The sequence below is a fragment of the Falco rusticolus genome, chromosome 1, assembly GCF_015220075.1.
Source record: "Falco rusticolus isolate bFalRus1 chromosome 1, bFalRus1.pri, whole genome shotgun sequence".
Taxonomy (NCBI): domain Eukaryota; kingdom Metazoa; phylum Chordata; class Aves; order Falconiformes; family Falconidae; genus Falco; species Falco rusticolus.
Genome location: NC_051187.1, coordinates 65,203,296 through 65,226,237, shown reverse-complemented (window position 1 = coordinate 65,226,237; position 22,942 = coordinate 65,203,296). Strand labels below are relative to the sequence as shown.

The 22,942-nt window shown below is 35.4% G+C and overlaps 1 protein-coding gene across 22 annotated transcripts in view; it reads left to right on the top strand.

The window, feature by feature from the left end:
- The window catches only part of PCM1 (pericentriolar material 1), a 43,671-nt gene that overhangs the window by 12,703 nt on the left and 8,026 nt on the right, over positions 1 to 22,942 (top strand). For 11 of the 22 annotated variants that reach the window (XM_037381841.1, XM_037381954.1, XM_037381976.1 and 8 more), the window contains 25 exons: positions 956 to 1,065; positions 1,452 to 1,668; positions 2,873 to 3,071; positions 3,379 to 3,555; positions 4,339 to 4,496; positions 4,707 to 4,921; positions 6,431 to 6,588; positions 6,670 to 6,799; positions 7,494 to 7,628; positions 9,144 to 9,334; positions 9,852 to 10,046; positions 10,988 to 11,210; positions 11,309 to 11,454; positions 12,411 to 12,604; positions 13,794 to 13,977; positions 14,635 to 14,993; positions 15,536 to 15,694; positions 16,477 to 16,533; positions 17,752 to 17,924; positions 18,009 to 18,137; positions 18,561 to 18,681; positions 18,970 to 19,107; positions 19,361 to 19,494; positions 20,549 to 20,683; positions 20,920 to 21,117. In XM_037381841.1, coding sequence (XP_037237738.1) covers positions 956 to 1,065; positions 1,452 to 1,668; positions 2,873 to 3,071; positions 3,379 to 3,555; positions 4,339 to 4,496; positions 4,707 to 4,921; positions 6,431 to 6,588; positions 6,670 to 6,799; positions 7,494 to 7,628; positions 9,144 to 9,334; positions 9,852 to 10,046; positions 10,988 to 11,210; positions 11,309 to 11,454; positions 12,411 to 12,604; positions 13,794 to 13,977; positions 14,635 to 14,993; positions 15,536 to 15,694; positions 16,477 to 16,533; positions 17,752 to 17,924; positions 18,009 to 18,137; positions 18,561 to 18,681; positions 18,970 to 19,107; positions 19,361 to 19,494; positions 20,549 to 20,683; positions 20,920 to 21,117 — 4,235 coding nt within the window. Of the gene's footprint in view, positions 1 to 955; positions 1,066 to 1,451; positions 1,669 to 2,872; positions 3,072 to 3,378; positions 3,556 to 4,338; positions 4,497 to 4,706; positions 4,922 to 6,430; positions 6,589 to 6,669; positions 6,800 to 7,493; positions 7,629 to 9,143; positions 9,335 to 9,851; positions 10,047 to 10,987; positions 11,211 to 11,308; positions 11,455 to 12,410; positions 12,605 to 13,793; positions 13,978 to 14,634; positions 14,994 to 15,535; positions 15,695 to 16,476; positions 16,534 to 17,751; positions 17,925 to 18,008; positions 18,138 to 18,560; positions 18,682 to 18,969; positions 19,108 to 19,360; positions 19,495 to 20,548; positions 20,684 to 20,919; positions 21,118 to 22,942 lie in introns of those variants that run through there. The other 11 variants (XM_037381923.1, XM_037381874.1, XM_037382010.1 and 8 more) reach the window with 8 other exon arrangements.

Genomic DNA, 22,942 nt, shown 5'->3' with positions numbered 1-22,942 from the left:
CGACCTGTGATGGAATCTGCTTTCTCTCCTCAAATACACAGAACTCTTATCTTGATGAGGAATGGGTAGATGAAGTGGGTATAAAATAGGATTACTTATGATAAATTAGAACTTTCTTTGTTTTAATTCTTTGGTGGTGTTTTTATTTATTTCACATTTCCACTTATGTCACTCTTAATAACAGTTTCTTACTGCTGTATGTGTTGACTGACTTAAAAGATGTGGTATGTGCCAAAACTGTAGAGTTCATTCAAAACATGCAAATTCAACCTAAGGCAAGATAAATGTTTTAAAAATTGAAAACAGTAAAACTATTGTGCATGATCTATGGGGAAAATAAGGAATACTTACGCTTGACTTTTCTTATGAAGTTGCTGGTTCAGATTACTCAACTGCCAGTTCCCTATCTTAGTATTGTTTGAATCTGAGCTTTCAGGTAGGGGAGGAAAGCTTTCTTTCTAATGTGTTCCTCTCAAAGTTTTTTGAAGGACAAACCCTGAAGACTGCAGCTGTAAAGTTTATAACTTAGACTAAGATGAAAGCTTGGTGTCCTCTTAATTCATTATTTAAAAGAAGTAAAATTACATGCACTGTTCTTAGTTTGTCTGTTTTAAGTAATAACCATTTTATTTCCAACAAGCAAAATGTTTTCATCAACCCTGGACATCTTGTTGGTTTTCATTTTGCTCTGACTTTTTAGCAAAACACAGAACAGACTTATAAAGTCCTTTTGTATGGTCCTTCACAAAGGAGCTGCAAGTTGGTTTGTAAGTGTTTCTGTAATGGAAGGAATCTTTGAAGAGTAAAGTTAGTGGGAGGGACATAAAAATAACTGCTGTGTTTTAAGAGATGCAGTATATTGATGATCTTGTTAATCCAGACATTTTCATCAAATAGCCTTTATTTCATTGCTGTGGAAAACTACTTATGTTTGTTCTTCCTTCCACATGCCCAGTTGTAACAGAGACTACAGGTAGTGTTTCAGGAGTAAGCCTTACATCAGAACTGAATGAAGAGTTGAATGACTTAATTCAGCGCTTTCACAACCAGCTTCATGATTCTCAGGTCAGTCCTTGGATTCCACTGTATAAGTTTTGCCTATGTCCATTTTTCTTACTTTGAACAGTGCCGTTAAGTGTTTGTCTTGCTTATTTGTGTGCATTTGCTAGTGGAGTAATTGGGGTTGCCCCAAACTTGAAAGCTCAGTATCTTTGTGTTCTTAAGAGTTATTAGCAGATTGATCTGTGCTTTCTGTCTCAGTTTTCCATAAAATTCCAGAGTAGTTGTTTCTATATTGCGGTATAATTATATATTATGTCTTCGGTATCGCTTTCCCTTTATAATGTTCTTTGTTCTGGTGTTGAGCCTAGCAGGCCTATAAGAGGGCTTTTTGTTTTTACAGTTTGAGTTTTTTCATAGTACTGTGAATAAAATGAAGTTACTCTTTTTAGACACAATCTGTGCCAGACAACAGAAGGCAAGCAGAAAGTCTTTCACTTACCAGAGAGATTTCACAAAGTAGGAACTCTTCAATGTCTGAGCATCTATCAGATGAGAAGGCACAGCTTTTTAACACAATGCGAATGTTGCAAGGTAAAAAGCAAAAAATGGACAAACTGTTAGGAGAACTTCATACGCTTCGTGACCAACATCTAAATAACCACTCCTGTAAGTAAATATGGGCTGAATTGCATCTTTTCAAGAATACAACTTTTTTTAATGTGCATGTTTGTAATACGGTCCTTCAATTTGCAACTGGTTAATGAGATGCAGGTGTTAAAGCTGTGCTGGGGCAATATTCTGTAAATGTTCCTTAATGCTTTGTAAGTTTCTGGCTTAATGGATAGCTCTACAAGTAATGATGGTTTTGCTCATAGCACTTTAGTTTTTAAAGCATCATCAAAGTTGACTGTGAGAATGTGGTGACTGAGAATGTGAAGACTCTTCAAGTCTTGTCAGTGACACATCTGACCTGTAGAGTGTAGTATATGGACTTGAATGTTCTGATTTTTATCACAGTACGTCTGTATTTGTGTACTTGGCAATTCAGGTCTTAGTAGATCTATGGCATTACAGGGTTTCCTTCTCCACTGTCAAAAGTTTTTCTCATGCCCTTGTCACAGGGACTTTGATAATGGGCTATGCCAGAGGAATCTAACTGTCTGAATGGACTAGAGTTTTGGCCTGTGCCTTAGACTGCTTTTTCTTCTTCTTGAAGTCTTGATGTGGGCCTACTTGCTGCTTCACTTTTTTATTTTCTAGAAATACATTTGTACTGCTGCAGTTTATCCTATAGCTGGAAACGTCTGAGCGTGATCGTAGCATATTCCGGTTAACATTAAGAAATGAGGCAATTGAAGCGTCCTCCTGGAGAAGACCAGAGTGATTTGATAGTTACTATACCCCCATCTTTCTGCATGTACTCAGTGCATATAATATAAACATATTTGGATGTGACTTCACGTAGCTGGAAAAAGCAAACATTTATGCTCTACAGCATATAGACAAAAGAGCTTAGCACAGGAAAAGAGAGATAGGATTTTTCTTTTTAACATGTTGAATTCAGCCATTAATAAACCCTTAAAAGAACTCTTTGGGCACATTCACAGCATGAAAGCTTCCACTTTTGAAATTCGATAAAGTTAAAAGGAACTGACTGAAGTCTTGTTTACAAAAAGTACTTACTACTCTCTGCCTATTGGCGTTGCGTGCCATGAAACTTAAGACAAAAGCTTTTGGGCTTCTAAGAAAAGAAGTTATTAACTGTTGTTTTGTATGTTGGTAATACTTCTGTAATTACATTTTAATATAACTTGATTAAGCGCGTTCCTTTTTGCAAGTTTTTCTTATGAGTGGTGTTTCTTTTCTGTAGTTTTTTCTGCTTCAGGTTCTCCTCAAAGGAGTGTTGATCAAAGAAGTATAACTTCAGCTGCTTCTGGTCCTGTAGGCATAGTAACTGTTGTCAATGGTGAATCAAATAGCCTGGCATCTGCTCCTTATCCTCCTGATTCCCTGGTTTCTCAGAATGAGAGTGAAGAGGATGGCAATCTAAATCCAACAGAAAAGCTTCAGTAAAAGCTCTTTAATTTTTCATAATGTGCTTTAGTGATTTTTAGTGTTACTTTTTTAGTAACTTCTGTGTTAAGAAACCATTTCATATTTTAATCTACTTAATTTAGTATTATAGACCATGTAGTCAGTGGTCCAAGACAGTTAAGTGAGTGCAAAGCTTCAGCAGAATGTTCTTACAGCTAGGAAAATGGCAGGAAACTTTAAGAACTATAAATTATATGTGTACATATATGTATGTACTTTTCAACTATACATGATTTGATTAATATGACAAAACGCATAGCATTTTTATTTTTTTTTCCTCAGGAAGCTGAATGAAGTTCGTAAGAGGTTGAATGAGTTACGTGAATTAGTTCACTACTATGAACAAACATCTGATATGATGACAGACGCTGTGAATGAAAACACTAAAGAAGAGGAAGAAACAGAAGAATCAGAAAGTGATTCTGAACATGAGGATCCACAGCCTGTTACAAATATTAGGTTGCCATGTTTTTTGTCATCCTAAATCTCTTGTAGCTAAGTTGTTGCAGGTTTTCTGAAGCAATACGTTATTTCAGTCAACCAGAAGTAACTTAACTCTGTGATTGTATTAACTTTCTGAGATTTTAATATGAAGTAGCTTTCTTAAACATATGATTAATAATAATCTTGTCCTTGGTAACTTACATATATAGCAAACACAGATTAGACTAGACAATTAGAGTCACTGTGAGAGACTTCTAAATCTATAATTCCTTTGGATTTAAGCACTGAATTATGTGTATGGGATTCCGCTAGAAGGTTAACAGGCCTAGACTAGAGAATTGGAATAAACTCAAACTTCAGTTTAGACAGGTATTTAGACTTGGTGTAACAGGGCAACTGCATGCACCAAGGATCTTCATTGTGCAGAAATTAATACTAATTTAGCTATGAATCATATAAAGCTTCTATCATACAGACATGTATTTTGAAAGCCTCTTGTATTGTTGTAGATCTAGCAGGGGATAATTTATTGCTGCTTCTGACTGCTTTAAAAAAAAAAACCGGAAAAAAATGGAGGGATGAATACTGAGGAATTCCAGATGTCTGGACTAATTTTTATATGGGGTTGATTTGGGTTTTTTGTTTGGTGTTTGTGTTTTCTTTTGGTGGTTTTTTTTTGTTTTGTTTTTAAAGGGTCAGGACACATTCCTATAAAAGCCAGTTAATAAGATGTCTGAAGTAAAATTCCATCAATATTGGTTCTTAAAAAGTTAACATGAATAATGTATTTTACTCTAGAAACCCTCAAGGAATCAGTAGTTGGAGTGAAATAAATAGCAACTCAAATGTACAGTGTGGAACTAATAACAGAGATGAAAGACATCTTAATACAGACTGTGAAATAAATAACCGATCTGCTGCTAATATAAGGACTCTAAAAATGTCTTCTACTCTAGGTATGTTCTAAAATTTTCTAATAATTTTAACTCTTTAGTGCAAATAATTGATAGCTGCACAGAATTTAGGATAGCCTTGTTTGATGAGCAAAATGTTCAAGTTTAATCATTAAGCTCATATCTTTCTAGTGTCTGGTAATTACAGTGGACTTCAGAAGTTCAATAATGTGTTATTCGTACTGTTCTGTTTTCTCCTCTCCCCACCTCCAGACTGTCATAATAGAGAGGACGACAAAGATGCTGGCCTACCCCAAGGTGAAGATGACGAAGTGGAAGAACATAGAATTAGTGAAGATTCCATGTCTAGTCACAGAAGCAGTCTGGGTGATGCTGCTGGAGATGCTGAGTTTGAGCAGAAGATCAATAGGCTTATAGCTGCAAAACAGAAACTTAGACAGTTACAAAACCTTGCTGCTATGGTGCAGGTATTTTATAAATCTGTGCACAAAAGTGGAGCATTCATTATTTCATGCCATGTATAACATAATAGGGAAGAACACTCTTCTTTGAGTAACATTTACAATGCTCGTTTTTAGGCTGAGAAAAAGAGATGGTGTTTGTTTTTTCTGAGGTCAAGGTGATATTTTAAAGTTCAGATCTGGAATTTTCTTGGGGCATGCTAACCTAATAGAGGAATGGCCTTAATAGCACTGTATTACAAAATATGAACCAAGAGGTCTAATATTTTTTAAAATATTGATCTGCATTTTTATGCTTATAATGAATATTAATCAGTTTCAGTTTTTTGAGTCCTGGGTTTTGCACATCATTCAGTTGGTAAGGAAAAATTGCTTTTGATTATGGGTGGGTTTGTTGGTGGTGTTTTTTGGTTTTTGGAATCTTGAGGGTCAGCTATGAATTGGAAGTGTTTTTAATTTAGAATATCTCATGCTAATTTAGTGATTTTTATTAAACTTATTTTCAGGTATCTAACGTCCCTACAGAATACTTATATTTGAGCACTGTGTAATGTAGTGTCTACATACTGAATACGTGTAGGTGTGTCAGAAATGTAAAGGCTTTATATGAGAACTCTTAAAGGATGCTTTACAATAGCAACAGCGTAAACACTGTGTTGTTATTTCAATATTATACTGCTATCAAAAATTTGTCAGCATCTGGATGGATCTTGTTTATCATCACTATAGAGATGTTAACTGTACAGTGGTATAAATCAGCATGAGGTGATACAGCAGCCTCAATAGATGGCGTGTCTTCAGTCTTTCCTTCATGTTTGCAAGTCTTGTATCTCTATGTAGTTAGTAGGTAGTGTAGGTCTGTGTAGCTGTGTTACAGTTGGTCACTGATGATCTTTTCTGTTCAGCTGGTTCTGTGTTAGGAATGATCATGTAGGAAAACAAAAGAAGCTGTGGCAACAGTTTTTATGTTTTCAGTTTAAGTTGAGAATTGAAAATACAAAAATTATTAAATAAAGAAGAGTGGAATAGAGAACCATGTAGAAGACTGTTTCTCAAATACTTGAACTTTCAAGAGTAGTTTCGTTTATATTGTAAGCTGTGAATAATAATATTTAATTTCAAGAGTACAGTAATTAAGCAGTCTTGTTCACCTCAGTCTCCTATTCCTCTTGTTACCTCCCACTTTTCTTGACATGCCTGTGTGTTTTGTCCACTCAGTCATAAGCATAAAATACAATTCAAGTGGTTTATGGTTCCAGAATGAAACAAGTTATCGTCCATTTATAGTGGAAGTTTCAATAGTGTGAGCTTTGTAACTTTTAAGTTATTTTATTAACTTAATTTTTCTTAAAGTTATGATGCCATGAAGATGATGACTTTTCAGTTTATGATCTGAACTAAAGATAAAGCTATTCAGACTGTTAAGTTTTGAAAAATTCGTTTGACACACTAAACTTGTTACATTTTATGTATCAATTTGAAAACAGTCTAACTGCCTTTCTGACATCCTTTCAGGATGATGATCCAGAACCTCAAGCAACAATTGCAAATGCGTCTCTTATTGGTGACTTGTTCTTGGGTGAGATGGAAGAGACAAAGCAACAGCAACCAAACAATGTCCGAGCTAGTACTAACAAATTACAAAAAGATGTAGGACTAAATGAAAAAGCAAGGTATGCCTTTGTCAAAGGTTAGTAGAATCATGTTTTAGTCAGCTTCTTGCCAAGTAATATGCGGTTAACTTACCTACACAGAGAGAAGTTCTATGAAGCTAAACTGCAGCAGCAGCAAAGGGAGCTTAAGCAGTTACAAGAAGAAAGAAGAAAACTGATTGAAATTCAAGAAAAAATTCAAGTGTTACAGAAAGCTTGTCCTGACCTTCAAGTAGGTAGAATGTATTTCTTTGCTTTCTTAAGCTGTTGGGCAACAAGACATACCTTGCACACTGTTTTTTCACTATACAATTTGGAAAAAACTTGAAATTGGTAATACTTGTGTGCTGTAGGCAGCTGGACTAAGCCTAGAGAGGAGCTCTGGTTCTCATTACACTGTAGTTTTTTGCTCAGTGATTGCTGCATCAAGCTCTAATGTCACTGTACTTAGTCTTCATAAGCCTTGGTGTAAAGTCTTCAAAGATAACAAACCTTTTTTTCTTATTTTCAGCCTGAGATTTGTCTGCCCATCCTGCTAGTCACTGCATCTTCACTCCTTTTAGTAGTCATTTGCAGGGTCTGGTATTCTGAAACAATATTGTGTCTTGTAAGCACGGTCAACACTTTGTTGTATTCAAACAACTGCACACTGCTGTACTGTTTCTCATCTCTTCGAAGATGAACTTTTTTCTATGAAATGAGCATTAAATTATCAATACTGTGCATCTACAGCATTATATAATACAAAAATAAGTTTTGTTGATTCCTTACTAAGTTCTAAAATAAATATTTAGCCTTGATTTGAAAAGCCCTTTTCACTGAATACTGCTTTCCTATCTCATAAAGCCAGAACTGTGTTGGATTTTAACAGCAGGTGAGTCTCGGAAAGCTATTCTACTGTTTTGCCGGTTTGCTTTCTCTTTCAGTTGTCAGCTGGCCTGGGTAACTGCCCAGAAAACAGGCAGACTTCACCAGCAACCTCAACTCCAGCTATGAATGAGTGTAACACAGCTGGCAAGCCTTTACTTGAGTTTGATGAATCTGTACCAGTAGGCAATGAGGTAATTCATACTTGATATTGTGTGACTTAGAACCTTTTTCCTTTCAAAACCTTTTTTTAAGTAACTTGGACACATTTTTAAATATTTGGCCTGGGTAGCAAAGTAGTACCATTTTAATGAAGTGTGTATGACTTTTTTTATTTCTGGAAAAATGTAAATATTGACCTGAACTGGAGAGAGATCTTTCCCCAAATATAGCAGTTGTTGCCGAATATTAATGTGGAATTTGAATTAATTTTGAATTTATACTGTGAACACATGATAGTGTGTACTACAGGCAAGTCATCCATGAACAAAATGATGGCAATATCTGAAATGTAGTTTCTGCTGCACATCTTCCTTCCTCTTTTCCCAACAAATTCATGTCGTAAGTAATGATCTGGATATTACTTAGTCTTTCTGAAAATTATGCTAGCGTCTGTAGGGGTGCAGGGATAGGGGGTGAAAAGTGTTTCCCGGCTGGACTAGACATCAGAAACAAATGTCTGAAAAATACCTGTTTTAGCAGACTTTGACTTTCTCTGTGAATTGCATCAGCATTCCTGTAAATTTTCCTTTAAAGGTTTAGGTAAGGCTGATTGGGCAATGCCTGTACTGTTGTCATTAAAAGCCAAATTTTCCTTCTCCAAGAGGAGAATTTTGGAACTTTGGCATCTTCCAAACAAGCATTATAGAACAACTTGTCTCTTCACTAAATAAAAGGTCTGAATTCTTACCACTAAAACCAAACTGTCTCTAAAATGAATTGGCTGATGCAATTGGTAACACTTTACAAACAAGTTGGGATATTAATTACCAAAAGACATGGATTTTTGTTGGAAAACATCTTGGCTCCAGCACTACCAGCTAGTTCAGGCTTGAGTACATTGTTTCTTGTCTGTCTTAAGCCTGTGTTTTGCAGTCTAGTTCATTTACACAATTATTTTTGTATGTTACGCTGTTTACATGTTTGTAAAATTATTGTCATTTATTCTTTCACTGTATCATTTTAGATAGGTAAAGGCCTCTTACTACCTGTACCTTTCCTTTTATGTGTTGCTCTTTATAAATCATGGCTTCCTTAAGTCTTGTTCAAACATACACTGCAACTTGAAGTTTCTGCAAGTTGCAGAAAATCTTTTTGTTGTGTCCACTGCTTTGCGATCAAAGAAATATTTGGCACAATTTTCAGTTTTCTCCAGAAGGCAGTATTCTGTCATGCTACTTAAAGAGCTAACCAGTAATGTGTAATTTATGTGATAAAAAGTGTTGAGTGAAGCATGCTATTTTTCTTTAAAACTTTTGTCTTATAATATTTAATTACCTCCTTAGACGTTGCAGTATTTCAGGTAAATAGTAAATATGGGATATGTTTTGCAGCTAGCTTTCTGTGGTGTGGCTTCATTTACAATATAATAGCAATGCCTGAACAAAAAGGTATCAGTGTAGCATCAAATACTGAAATTTTAACTTGGGACAGTTTAGATTGTATTTATTTTGTATATAGTCTGATGTCTTCCATTTTACTGTAAACAGTTATGGTCTGAGATGAGAAGACATGAGATTTTAAGAGAAGAATTGCGACAGAGAAGGAAGCAACTTGAAGCTTTAATGGCTGAACATGAGAGGAGGAGAGAGCTTGCAGAAACAATATCTGCTGTTGCTGCATCTGTTAAAAGCGAAGGATCAGAAGTTCAGTGTACTCCACAGCACAGCAGGACTGAAAAGTAAGAACACAAGTCATACTATGTCAGTTGGTGGGTGCTTCTGTTATTTAGTGAGATGTCAGTCTTAGGGCGGTTCCCTGTTTTCATTGAGCACTGAATGTGATGATATAACAGAGCAGTAAATTAATTTCTTGACTTCTAAAGTGACTGTTAGTTGGCAACTTGCCAGTTTTATGTGTCTTCCCAGCATATTTAGTCTCCCCTTCACCATAAATGGTGAAAAATCACCTAAGGAGAGGAAAATGTGTGAGAAATGCCACATGCTCAGAGTAATTTTTCATCATCTCTATACCATTTATAACAATAGTAAAGTAATAATTTTCCATAACAATAAGTAATTTTATTTAACTGTCCCTGCATCAGAAGAATACTAGTTAAATTTTACATTGGTGAGATAATGTTTAAATTAATTTTGGTGCAGCTTGATTAATTGAAGACTTGTTTAAATAATTTATCGTAAACTTAAAGTACTCTTCCCTTAACAAACCTCTGCCCCCCACCTCTCCCTGTTCACTAGGACAATGGCTACCTGGGGAGGTTCTACCCAGTGTGCACTAGAAGAAGAGAATGGTGATGAAGATGGCTATCTCTCTGATGGAGCTGGTCAGGCAGAAGAGGAAGAAGATGCGACAAGTTTGAATGACAGTTTCTCTATTTATCCCAATAACAACATACCAGAAAATGCATATTATAGTAAAGAAAGCAAGGATAGGTTAGTGGCATTACTTGTTCATCTGATGCTTGTCAGAGTGTATTTGGAAAGGGGTGAAAGAAGCTTTGTATTAACTACAAGGCATCCTACAGCAAAGTGAAATTTCTTTCGGCTTGCTAGGGAGCTGTGGGTAGTGGCAGTTCCTTGTCCGAGTCTCTGTAGCTGAAGTTTGTATAACTACTTCAATATTTTTTAAAAAACCCACAGAATCATAAGGTGCTACTGCAACACAACTGGAGAGCTCAATGGCAGACCTTTAATATGACTGAAAACAGGAAAAAAAACAGCTTAAAAGATATAACCTATATGAAATTTCTACCATGATATTGATCAGTCTTTTCAAAAACAGTAGTTTAGAGAATTAAAATAACTCTGAAATTTTTGCTTTCAAATTGTTGGCTTTTGCAGCTTTGCAAACTATTTCTGGCTAGATTTTTTTTAATTAACATGAATATTTTTAACTCTTGCTTACCTGATTGATTTCCTTAATAATCTTCTTGTGACTAAATTAAAATAACCATGTTAAAAGTTATGTATATCTCTTCAACTGATTTCCTCTCTTTTTGATAACAAAATAATTTTAGCAGGTAGTGGCCTTCTAGTCAGGAGCTGGGCCTCTTAGTGTGTATTATGTTGGTGGCATCTATTTTTGTCTGAGTACATATTCTATATCAGTAATGGACAATACTAAAAACAGGATCCAGAAATGTCCTCAGCAGTTCTTTATTGACAGTGGTTGTCAGATGGATGGCTGTTATTTTCCATCTTAGGAAAATGTTGGATTGACAAAATTGCATGGGTGGTAGCTGGCATGTTCAAATAGCCTGTGTCAAGTGAGTTGTTGATGTACAACTGGAACATAGTTTGAATATTGGAAGTATCATTAAAAGTTTTTTGAAATATCAGCTTTTGTCCTCATTCTTCCTTTTTTCCCCACCCAGGTGGAAGAATTGCCGTCCTCTTTCAGCAGATGGGAATTATCGTCCACTGTCTAAGGCCAGGCAACAGCAAAATATAAGTATGCGACGTCAGGAAAACCTTCGGTGGTTGTCCGAACTTTCGTATGTGGAAGAAAAGGAACAATGGCAAGAGCAGATCAATCAGTTGAAGAAACAGCATGAATTTAGTGTCAGCATTTGTCAAACTTTGATGCAGGATCAGCAGGTAGATAGAATACTTTGTCTTTTTTTTTTTCTAAAACTTTCCAGCAATAACTTCTGGTTTTGGTAATTTGGTTGCTTTCATGTATTTTCTTTCCACAGACCCTTTCTTGTCTTCTACAGACTTTGCTTACAGGCCCTTATGGTATGATGCCCAGTAATGTTGCATCTTCACAAGTACATCTTATTATGCACCAGTTAAACCAGTGTTACACTCAACTGACTTGGCAGCAGAATAACATCCAAAGGTTTGTTGACTATATTAGTGTTTTGACTGTGGAATTTGAAATGCTTCAGTAAACAGAGAACAGAACAAGGTTATGTTAGTAAAAGATTACAGATAATGGTTAAATACAAGACTATGAGACTACTGAATTTCTGAGTTGATTACAAGCTTTTGAAATTATATCAAGCATTTTTGGTTTTTTTTTTTTGACCACTGCTTTAATGCCTTTGAGATAGTTTTTTGAGTAATCGTTAGTGAAGAGAACCAAAAGTTTACATCTCTTCAAAAAATTCCGTTGCGATAGCATTATTTTGCTTTTTTGGTTTAGATTGCTGTCCTTGCTTATGCTTTTATGGCTGTAGTCTTTGCTAGACTACCTGGCAAGATTCTGGATTCTAATGGTTATGGAAAAATGGTGGGAGAGCTTTTTGTCCTTTCTTAGTGTTGTCAGTCAGAATTCATGCTTACTTAGGTTTCATTTGGGTGTACTACTTTTACCTTCTGAACAACGATCTTGTTTAAAAAAAAAACGGTCATTTTAATTCATTTTGTGAAAGTTCAGGCTCTTCATCTGTTTTGTATTTGGTAAGGGGAATGTAGTTACTGGCCTCTTAAAATATTTTAAAGTAGCTTTTACATCACTTCAACAAATACTTTCTATCTTCTATTGTTTGTATTTAAGTTTCCTTTTCAGCCTCCTTATTTTTTTTAGTATCTACTCATTTTTTGTTGTTCTTGCAAGGATATTTAACTTTAGTAAACATGTCCACTAGTGCAGAGCAGTGGGTTTAAAAACTGTTCCTGTTGCTCAGGATTAAAGAAAGTTGTTTTTTCTTGAGGTTTTTTTAACTAGCTAAATGGAGCAGTTCTTTACATGCAATACATGGAGCAGGTGAAATAATATGAATATATATAAACTTAAAGCTTTGCCTTAGCAGTCTTTTTTTCCCCAAGTACTTATTTTTCCTTGCTTTCAAGGTTGAAACAAATGTTAAATGATCTTACGCGCCAACAAGAACAGCAACAGTGTCAAGAGAAGCCATCAAGAAAGGAGAGAGGTAGTAGCGCACCACCACCTCCATCTCCTGTTTTCTGTCCGTTCAGCTTTCCTCCACAACCTGTGAACCTGTTTAATGTACCAGGATTTACTAATTTTTCTTCCTTTGCTCCAGGTGAGTATTACTACAGGTGTGAAAAGAATTATGAATTCCAGAAATTTCCATTCTCTCATTTAATTGAAATCTTAATGTGAACTTGTTGAAATTCTGAAACTTATTGAAATGGTCTTAAACTACTTGCATGAGTCTGTGTTATCCTAGCAGAAGTTTGTTAACATTTGTTGCTGAACAATTGTACATTTTGACTTCAGTATGAAAAGCAAGACTTTCTCAGTAAGAAGTCTGTTATATTGGAAAATACCCACCCCATAAAGTTAACACTTTAAAATGTTCTTCTTCCAACATGTGAACAGCAATGATTGAACCTTTTGAATACCTTCAGCAATCATTTAATAGTGTTCAGAGTGAACGCTTTAATTTTAAGGTGGCACTTGGTAATTATGTCTCTTTTTCTTAGAACTTCCAACACGCATTTTTGTTTTAAATGCCTGTAAATGTAGCATGTTACTGATTTTTGTTCCCATCAGAGGTATAAAGTAACTGTTGACTTGGATACAGTGCTCCTAATCTCATTACCAATCCTACTTTTACTGTTCAATTTGAAATGGAAAAAAAGTAGGTATTTTACTGTATCATTAGAAATTGTTAAAGCTATCTTAATATATTTCAGCCTTTTCATAGGCATAGACCTAGATTGTAGCTTTCAGAGTCTAAAGTCTGTTTTCTGTTTAAGAATATATTTTAAATTACATAGAACCTGCACTGAAGAATAGTTGTGTTCGATTTTCCACTATTATAAAGATTCTGAAATAAAGTATTATGAGTTCATGGTCTTGGCCCTGTGAATACAGGTACCATTGGAATGTTCTTGTCAATTTGATGGTAGTTTGAAGTATTTATAAAGTTGTCATGATGCAGATAGAAGTGCTGTCTTTTTTTTTTTTTTTTTTGGAAGTGCTGTCATTTTTACTTTCCCTTGTAGGAGCTTTTTACTGGGGTTTCTTGAAGCACCTTTCTCTCTCCACTGATGGGATTGTAGTGGCATGTGTAGTATCCAGTAATGTTTCAAATGAGCATTTAAGATAAATTCTGATTATTGCAGTGATTTCAGGATGAAAGTTTTTGCTTCCCCATTGTATTTTTCCTTCATGATTTTATGTTGCCACTCAATATGTTTCAAATCTGACTTCTATCACACAGATAAATGAAGTGTTACCTTCTGACTCTCTTGTTTACTTTGTAGGTATTAATTGTAATCCAGTGTTCCCTTCTAGCTTTGGAGATTTTGCACATAATGCTTCCCCACACAGCAGTGAGCTGCAGCAGCAACAACATCCTCTAGATCATAATGCTTCTGGGAAAACTGAGAATATGGCATTCCCCAAACCTTTTGAAAGCAGTTCCACTAATGGAGTAGAAAAACAAAGGTATTTTATGTCACAGTGCAACACTCTTTTAATTGTTTTTCCTCCTCCTCTCCTCCCTCTTCTGGAAATTCATAATTCTTTTAGGGAATTTATTGTAATAGAATTACAAGATGAGCTTTACTTCTGCAGTTTCCTGTTGAATATTTTCACTTCTTTCAGTAAAGTGTTCTGCTTTTCTGCATATTAACTAATGTATCATTTCATGAATATTTTAAGATCAAGTACAGTGTTGAAATGATTTTGTGATACTTTTTGTAAGCAGAGGAAGATTTCATTTCCATGTTTCTTGCAACTGAGCTGTTTGAGTAACTAGAGGATGTAATTTCAGTGAATGCTTATTTTTTATGCTAGAGTAGATTGTAATGTTTAAGAAATGTTTTGCCCTGTAGTACTTTTAGAACACAGCAATAGCTGCGTAAGTACATTCAGGTTGAAATCAGTGATAAATTTTAATTTCTTGAGATATCTTATGTTTCCCATTTCAAAGGGTTCTCACTAGACTTTTTTTTTTTTCCTTCAATGATCAGTTGATGAATAAGTAACTAGGGCAGGTAACTTGCGTTATGTATAAAGCTGTTTGCCTGGTAATGCATGCTGTTTTTATCTGAGAGACTAGGTTATGATATGTTGTGGGTTTTGTTTCCTTCTCTCTGACAGGAGGAGTCATAAACAAGCTGAAGAGGAAATGGAAAAAAGATCAATTTGGCTAAATAATAGCCAGGAAGTGAAAAAAGACGATGAGTCTCATCTGAAAGCAGGTTTTGCAGTTTCAGTACAAAATATTGCTTCTGGTCATAAAAATCAGTCTGATATGAGCAGGAGAAGAGAGTTCGATGAAGAGTCTTTGGAGAGTTTTAGTAGCATGCCTGATCCAGTAGACCCAACTACTGTGACAAAGACATTTAAATCTAGAAAAGCATCAGCACAAGCAAGCTTGGCATCGAAAGATAAAACACCCAAATCAAAGAATAAGAGGAAGAGTTCTTCTCAACTAAAAGGCAGAGTTAAAAGTACTGGTAGGTTGTAAAGTAATCTTGGATAGCATGACAAACTCAACTTGGATTATAATCATTACATTCCAGAGAACTTACTCTCTGTAGATGGTGCCTATAATAATGAAAAGAATTCATTGAAATGTTAATTCGTTTTACATAATGTAATCACGTACAGCTTATTTCAGTAAATAAAAAGTGTAACTGATTAGGACACCATGGTTTGAATGGATAGTGGATGCACATCTACTAAGATTTGGAATAAGTCACCAGGAGAATCTTCCTCTTCATTATGTCTTCGTGTTCAAACCAGATGACTTGTGGAAAGATGTGCTTTGGTACAATACTGAACGAGAAGAGAGGGACAGTACTCGTGTGTATAGTACTGTTGCAGTCACTGAAGATTTAGGGCTACTGTATGGCATCAGTGTACGGGGGAAATTTTTGGCTAGGAAACATCATTGGTGTTTTACAGCTTTGAGATTGCCCTTGAACAAATTTCTAAAAGTAATAAAACATTTTGTAAGCTATTCTTCTATTTCTTCCTTTTCATTCCTTCCTGTTAGGTTATGAAAGTGCAAGTGCTTCTAGTGTGTGTGAACCCTGCAAGAGCAATAAAAGCAGACACTCTGAAGAGGTTGTTCATGGAAAGGTGTTCAGCAAAAGGAATCGTGAACAATTGGAAAACATAATTAAATACAGTAGATCTACAGAAATGTCTTCAGGTATTCTTTTCTGAATGTCAGTATTGTGAACCTCTTGAGTAAAGGACCTCCATGCGTAGTTGCTAGTGTATAATTTAAAAGAAATGTATTATGACAAGAAGGCAATACTGTGTATTTAGCATGCGGATTTTCGTTTTTAATTTCTAAGAATGCTGTAAACGTTAAGTGTAAAAAGTTGGGTATTGATTGTTTTGGGATATTTTCTGTAGATTAGGTACTTGATCAAAATAATTTAAAGCAAACCTGTTACTGTAAAACAAAAAAAACCACCTAGCCAACCAGAAATCTCACCCATTTGTTAGTGTTTTTATGAAAGGTAACTGCACAACGTGAAACTGTTTAGCATTTAAACTGCATCCTGTACTGTATACATGTTTTTTTTTTCTATTCATGCTTAAAGGAGCTCTATCAAATATCATTCAAATTCAGTCTTATCACATAAACCATTTTTGCCATCTGCACTGCTTTTCTTGTGTCTAGATTGTAAAAATATTCTCCTCTGTGTCTTTTTAGGTTCTGCCAGTATCTTTGTTTTTGAAAAATGCAGAAATTTTTAGTCATTTTAGCATGATGTACAGCTTTGTCAGTGTAGCTGTGTCCACACTAAGAGCTGTTTATTGGTATACGTAATAAACTGTTACCAGTCAAGTTCTCACAATAAGCAGCTTTGATGTGGTTTGGATGACTAAGCAGTCTTTCCTCCTGCTGTTTTGTATAGACCCTGTCTTTATTTCTGGTGCGCATTTTTGTGTTTATCACTGTCTATCCCCACTTTCCTACAGCGCATGCTAGGAGAATTCTGCAGCAGTCTAACAGAAATGCATGCATTGAAGTGCCAGGTAATGCATTCACTGCTTAGCTTCAACAATGTCCTATTACTTTTTTTTTTTTTTTTTTCCCCTCTTAGCTTTGGTCCTATAACTCGCTGTTTAACAGATGTTCAAAGTTAGTACTATTGCAGCACCTTCTATATAAACAAGGCAAGAGAAGTTACTTGGAATTGCCGTGAAATGCAATGATACAAGTGACTTTGAATTATAATTGTGGAGAACATGTTTATCATGTTCTTGCTTAGTCACAATTACAAATAGAAAATACGCAGGTAGATACTACAACAAAAATATTTTTAGTAGGCATTTTTAGTATGTTTAAAAGCTGCTATTAAATTTTATTAATGGAGGAGGGAAGCGATTTTGGTGGCTTATTAAAGGTTGAAAAGCTTGCCTTTGTGCTTAAAAATACTGATAAACTATTTGCAGATAATAAAATTGCACAGTAACATCTACTATATTGCTAATAACTTCATTAACTTGAATACTAACAAATACACATCTGTTAAACTAAGCTAAGTTTTCCAAATTTAACTTTTTTTCCATGCAACACTTGCCAAAATATCTGTGCAAGAATTTAAGTGTTGTAATGCAAGGATAATACTTAATTCTCAAAGAAATGGGAGACTTATTAGGAAACACATTGTCTTCTAACACATATGTAATAGGGCTTAAGGGTAAGATGTTTGTGAGCCTCAGAAGTGATATTAGACATGTATGAGAACATAGAATTTATGCTTGTATGGGAGGTGCGGGAAGGAGTGGCTTTCTTGAATTCAGTCTAAGAGCTTTCTTGATGTTGTTGCTTGTTGCAGAAGCGTAGACTACTTGTATTATATAAACTTGAGACCTCTGGCTATCCTGTTTGAATTATCTTAATTCCATTTTCAGTGTTGAATACGTAATTTGAAAGCAACGTTGTGGTGTGTGCAGTATTCTCTTTAATAAAGAATACTTCTAAAGGTATTGTTCAGAATTGTAAAGCAGGTTATTCCTATGAATGCTTTATATTTTACTTTATATATAAAGGATTGCATAAAGTATTATTTCAGAGTGTTTAAATCTTTGCCCTTCAGGATATGAATAAGCTTTAAGAAAGCAGCTGTATAATGGAATCTACAATGACTGAGGTGTAATTTGTGTACCTGTAACTTCCATACCTAATAGGCAGTTGTCTTTCAACCAGATGCATGTCTCAAAGCCTTAACGAATGCCTTTTTTCTACAGAAACTGGTAGTGATCTTTCTATGTTTGAAGCTTTGCGAGACACAATTTATTCTGAAGTGGCAACTCTTATTTCTCAAAATGAATCTCGTCCCCACTTTCTCATTGAACTTTTCCATGAACTTCAGCTGTTAAATACGGATTACCTGAGGCAAAGGGCTCTATATGCTTTACAGGTGTGCACAACAATTTTTATTTTATATATGAATCAAACTAATCTTAAGTACTTTTTTACAGTATAGATTTATTATCTTTGCCAGGATATAGTGACCAGGCATTTATCTGAGAACAACAAAAAAGAGAAGTGCACAAAATCGCTGAATTCTGCAACATGGATGGCATCAAATTCTGAACTCACTCCCAGTGAAAGCCTTGCCTCTACAGATGAGGTAAGGTTCAGAAGCTAGTTTACTGTCAACTTTTCATGTCTTTTTAATTCACATGCATGCTTGTGTACTGAAATATTCATACTAGTAATTTTTTCTAGAATTTATATTTTAAAAGAGCCAAAATCCTCTTATGAGTAAGGTTAGGGCCAGAACTGATCACAAGATTCACAAAATTTTTTTTGCTTTTTTATATTTGAGGAATCACTGATGCTTCTGTACAGTTTCTAACCTGTTTTATAGTTGAAGTATTTGAAACAAGCATGGTAGAATCACCTGATGGATTTGTCTTTAGAGTTGTTCCCCAATCAGGCAGTCTGGTGACAAGCCTTGATACCACAGCATGTGGCTGAAAAAAGGCTTGTTGACACATTATGAGAGGATGGTACATTCCTGCTTTATATTCAGTTGTTTGGCATTTTTTAGGAAACTTTTGGCAAGAACTTTTCTAGAGAAGCATGTCAAGATTGTGAACAAAATGATGCAGACAATGGGAGTACTATGTCTACGTCTTCAAATTTTGAACCCTTTGCCACTGATGACCTTGGTAAGAATTATGTGGTTTTCAGTGTTGTATTATTCCCTCTCTCCTAAGATGTCTGCAGATGTCTACACTTAATAGGGTACCCTTCCTTCATCTCTAGTGTGTAATCACCTTTTGTAAAGCAGCGCTTGGAGAAATTAGCCAATTGTGAAACACTTTGAGTATAATTCAACTACAGTTATATGTGGATTTCAAAATGTATGGCTTTGAATTTATTTTTATCATCGTTTACTTGTCTATCGACTGAAAACTTTTTATTTAGATTAAAAGGTGTTTTTATTCTAAATATAGGCAACACAGTGATTCACTTAGATCAAGCTTTGGCTAGGATGAGGGAGTATGAGCGTATGAAAATTGAAGCTGAAAGTACCCTTGACTCTGAGGGCTGCTCTAGTAATTTTCAGGGTGCTTCTGCTGCTAAGTTGGAAGGTATGCACATATATACATATTCTGCTTAGTTTTAGAAAATAATTATTCTAATTATCAAGAATCATTTAATTGGCTGAATTGTTTTCCTCTTAATTTGTATTGAAAATTTAGCAAAGTTTCAAAGGATCTTTACATACTTAAGTAAATATGATTTATTTTTTTAAAAGAAAACATATGGGTTTAAAATTGGTATTTCTTTAATAGTGATGTGGAATTACTTAAAAAATGTGCTTTTTAAATTTTTTTTAATGAGGTCCAGGTACCAGTGAATGTGTTCCTGTGCCACAGTCAAGTGAAGTTTCTGCTGTTCCATGTCCTCATATAGATACTCAGCAGCTTGACCGGCAGATTAAAGCTATTATGAAAGAGGTCATTCCTTTTCTGAAAGTAAGAATTCTTTTCAATAAGACATGAATTAGAAGAATAGGAAAAGGACCTGTGTAATTGCAAAGAACAACATTATTTAAAGTTTATAACTTGCATCTTGGCAACGGCTACCAATAAATAGTGTTAAGTTGCAGACCTTGCTGAGGATCAAGTAAGAATTAAATACTCAAACAGAAAGATTCTGTGACATTTTTAATAGGAGAAAGAAATGGTAAGGTTTCTAGATTGGATAGAGCTGGAGGAACAGAGATTTCTTTCTTTTGAGCTGACCAAATCGAATAGAAATGTTTGAAAATGTGCTTCTGAAATATTTGCTGCCTTTCAGCAAAGAGGACTGACATAATTTTAATTAAAATTGGTACGCAAAATGTAACTTGAGATATTTTTGAAGAATAGCTCTATGAGTTGTTGATTTTTAGCATTATTTGCTCCTGTTTAAAGTTGTTGACAGCTTTTAAACTTCTGTGAATACACAGAAATGTACTTCCTTAAAGAAGGCTAAATAGTCACAGTTCATTCTTTGCAAGGTTAAAAGAGCAGAGAAGATTGAGTGGTAAGATGCTTAAGTCATCTTCCTGTTCCCTTTTATAGTATGTGCAGTATATAAGCTTAGATGTATTAAATGAGCTACTTGGTTGGTATTAGGTTTAAAAACTCTGTTGTTGATATGCCACAGTCTCAGTGCCCGAAGACTCCTGTTTGGTTTGCAATTTTAAGGAAGCTTACAACAGCAGCTGTCTTAACATACACTTGAATACACTTGGGTACACAACCACAATATATGAATATTCTTAGTTTGTCCAAACATTAAAAGATGGCATGTACTCATGTGTTGGAAAAGTGAGTTAAAGCTTTGTGCGTCACAACCTATCGGTCATTAATGAAGTATGGTATATGCTATAACCATGTTGGAGTTGGTTTATTTTGTAAGTTCATGGAGTGTTGTTCCTTCAGTGGACAGGTATTTAGAAATTAATTTCAGTGTTTTGGTTGATGGCTGATTTTTTTTTTTTTTTAAAGTGGTAATTAAGCTCATTCTCTGATACTTGTTTAGGAACACATGGATGAAGTATGCTCTTCTCAATTACTGACATCAGTAAGACGTATGGTCTTGACTCTTACACAACAAAATGATGAAAGTAAAGAATTTGTGAAGTTCTTTCATAAGCAGCTTGGCAGTATACTTCAGGTTAGTAGTTTCTCAGTGTTGTTTTGCAACATTATTGCAACTTGGATAATGGGCAACAGACAAACCAGCTGTCCTGATGCAGTATTTTAGGATTTCAGTAGTGTAGCTGCTCTTCTCCTTCAGTTTTGATACAGCAATGAGGTATTATCTTGTTTCCTAAAATCAAAGCTTTACCACACACACCCCTGAGCACCGAAAGCCTGTTTCAAAAACTGAAGAATTATTTCTTTTCACAGGATTCACTGGCAAAATTTGCTGGTAGAAAATTAAAAGATTGTGGGGAGGATCTTCTTGTGGAGATCTCTGAAGTGTTATTTAATGAATTAGCCTTTTTTAAACTCATGCAAGACCTGGACAGCAACAGTATTTCTGTAAAGCAGAGATGTAAAAGAAAAACAGAAGCTACTGAAGTGATACAGTCTTATGCTGAAGAGGTTTGTTTTACTATATTTGAGTTTCCTAAATACCTGTATTTCTGAAAGTACTTTGATTACCTTAGTTTACACATTGTATATATTGGGTTTTTTACAAATTAGTGCTGTGTATTAGTCACAGTATTGCTTGTGTAGAAGCATGAACTAGTTTTCCTCCATAAGGGAATTGTCCTATATTGTAGATGAGTGTCTGTTACAGATACCTAATTGTGTAGACTTTGTTGAAGGGAATTCAGAGGAAGTGTGTTTTAATGGCTATATGTGCACACAGAAAGGAATAGTCAAGCGTTGAAATAGTATTAACATCTGGGGCTATTGGGTAGTAGTTGTAGTTTAACCTCAGTAGGCAGTTAAGCACCACACAGCCACTTGCTCACTTTCCCCCTGCTGGGGTGGAGGAGAGAATTGGAAGGGTAAAAGTGAGAAAACTCATGTGAGCAAAGCAAAACAAGGAATTTGTTCACTGCTTCCCATTGGCAGGGAAATGTTTAGCCATCTCTTGGAAAGCAGGGCTCCATCATGTGTAACGGTTACTTAGGAAAACGGGTGTCATAACTCCGAACATTCCCCCTTCCTTCTTCTTCCCTCAGACTTTGTTGCTGAGCATGATGTCATATGGTATGGAGTATCTATCCCTTTGACCAGTTGGGGTCAGCTGTTCCAGCTGTGTCCTCTCCCAAACCTTTTGTGCCCCCCCCCCAACTTGCTCACTGCTGGAGTAGGGTGAGGGGCAAAAAAGGCCTTGGCTCTGTGTAAGCACTGCTCAGCAATGGCTAAAACATATCTGTGTTATCAGCACGGTTTTCATCACAAATCCAAAACATAGCCCCATACCAGATGCTATGAGGAAATTTAACTCTATCGCATTTAAATATCTTGACATATGGGGGTCTCAGTTCATTATATTTCCAGTTATGCCTACAGCTTCCCTTGCAGTAGCTTAGTTAGGCACCATCTTTACCTAACTTGAAAAGTCCTGTGAAGTCTTCAAATAGTTGGCTTGTTGGTATATGTAGAAAGTATCACTTTCTAGACTTGCAGTGTAAACTATATATATAAAGTTTTCGGAAATATTGGAGACTGTAGTACATATTTTGCTCTAGCAAAGCAAGTTTTGGTTGGTTTTCACACCATTAACATTATTACAAACATTGTATCACCATTTTTAAAGTTAATATTGCAGTTTCTAGGAACAGAGCTTTTTATAGTTAAATGAACTGTTCACAAAATGAAACACTTAAACAAAAAATGTTCATATACTTAAATAAGTCAGGTATCTACCTTAATATTACTTCTTGTATAGTATATTTATGACTTCAGTGTGCTTTCAGCTTTCTTTTAGAAATACAAATGCCAAAGCAAACCCTTTACTCATTCTTAGTTTAAAATGTTAGTAGAAGATATTTCAGGAATCTGTAAAGTCCTTTACGTAGTTTTAAGCATGTCATCAGCTGTATTTCAAGGTAGTTCAACTTAAATATACCGGTAACATGGCTGTGGAGTGTCTTGTGAAGAGGCCAGAGAAACACTCTGAATCCGGAAAGATTTGGACACAACTTCCTATTTTATCTGAAGATGCTTATTGGGCCTTTGCTACATAAAGGATTGGTTTATACACTGCTATGAGAATGTGTGGAGCCAACTTAGATCTGGCATTTCTTCTCTCCTGGAAGACAGAGAAGGTCGATGTTTGACTTGGTGCTGTGGCAGCAGTTCAGATTCGACAGAGCCAAAGATGGGCCAGAACCAGTAGGTGCTGTACAGACACAGACACACACAAATCTGCCTGTATGGTCTTCTCACTGCTTTCAGCTCTGGAACCCTG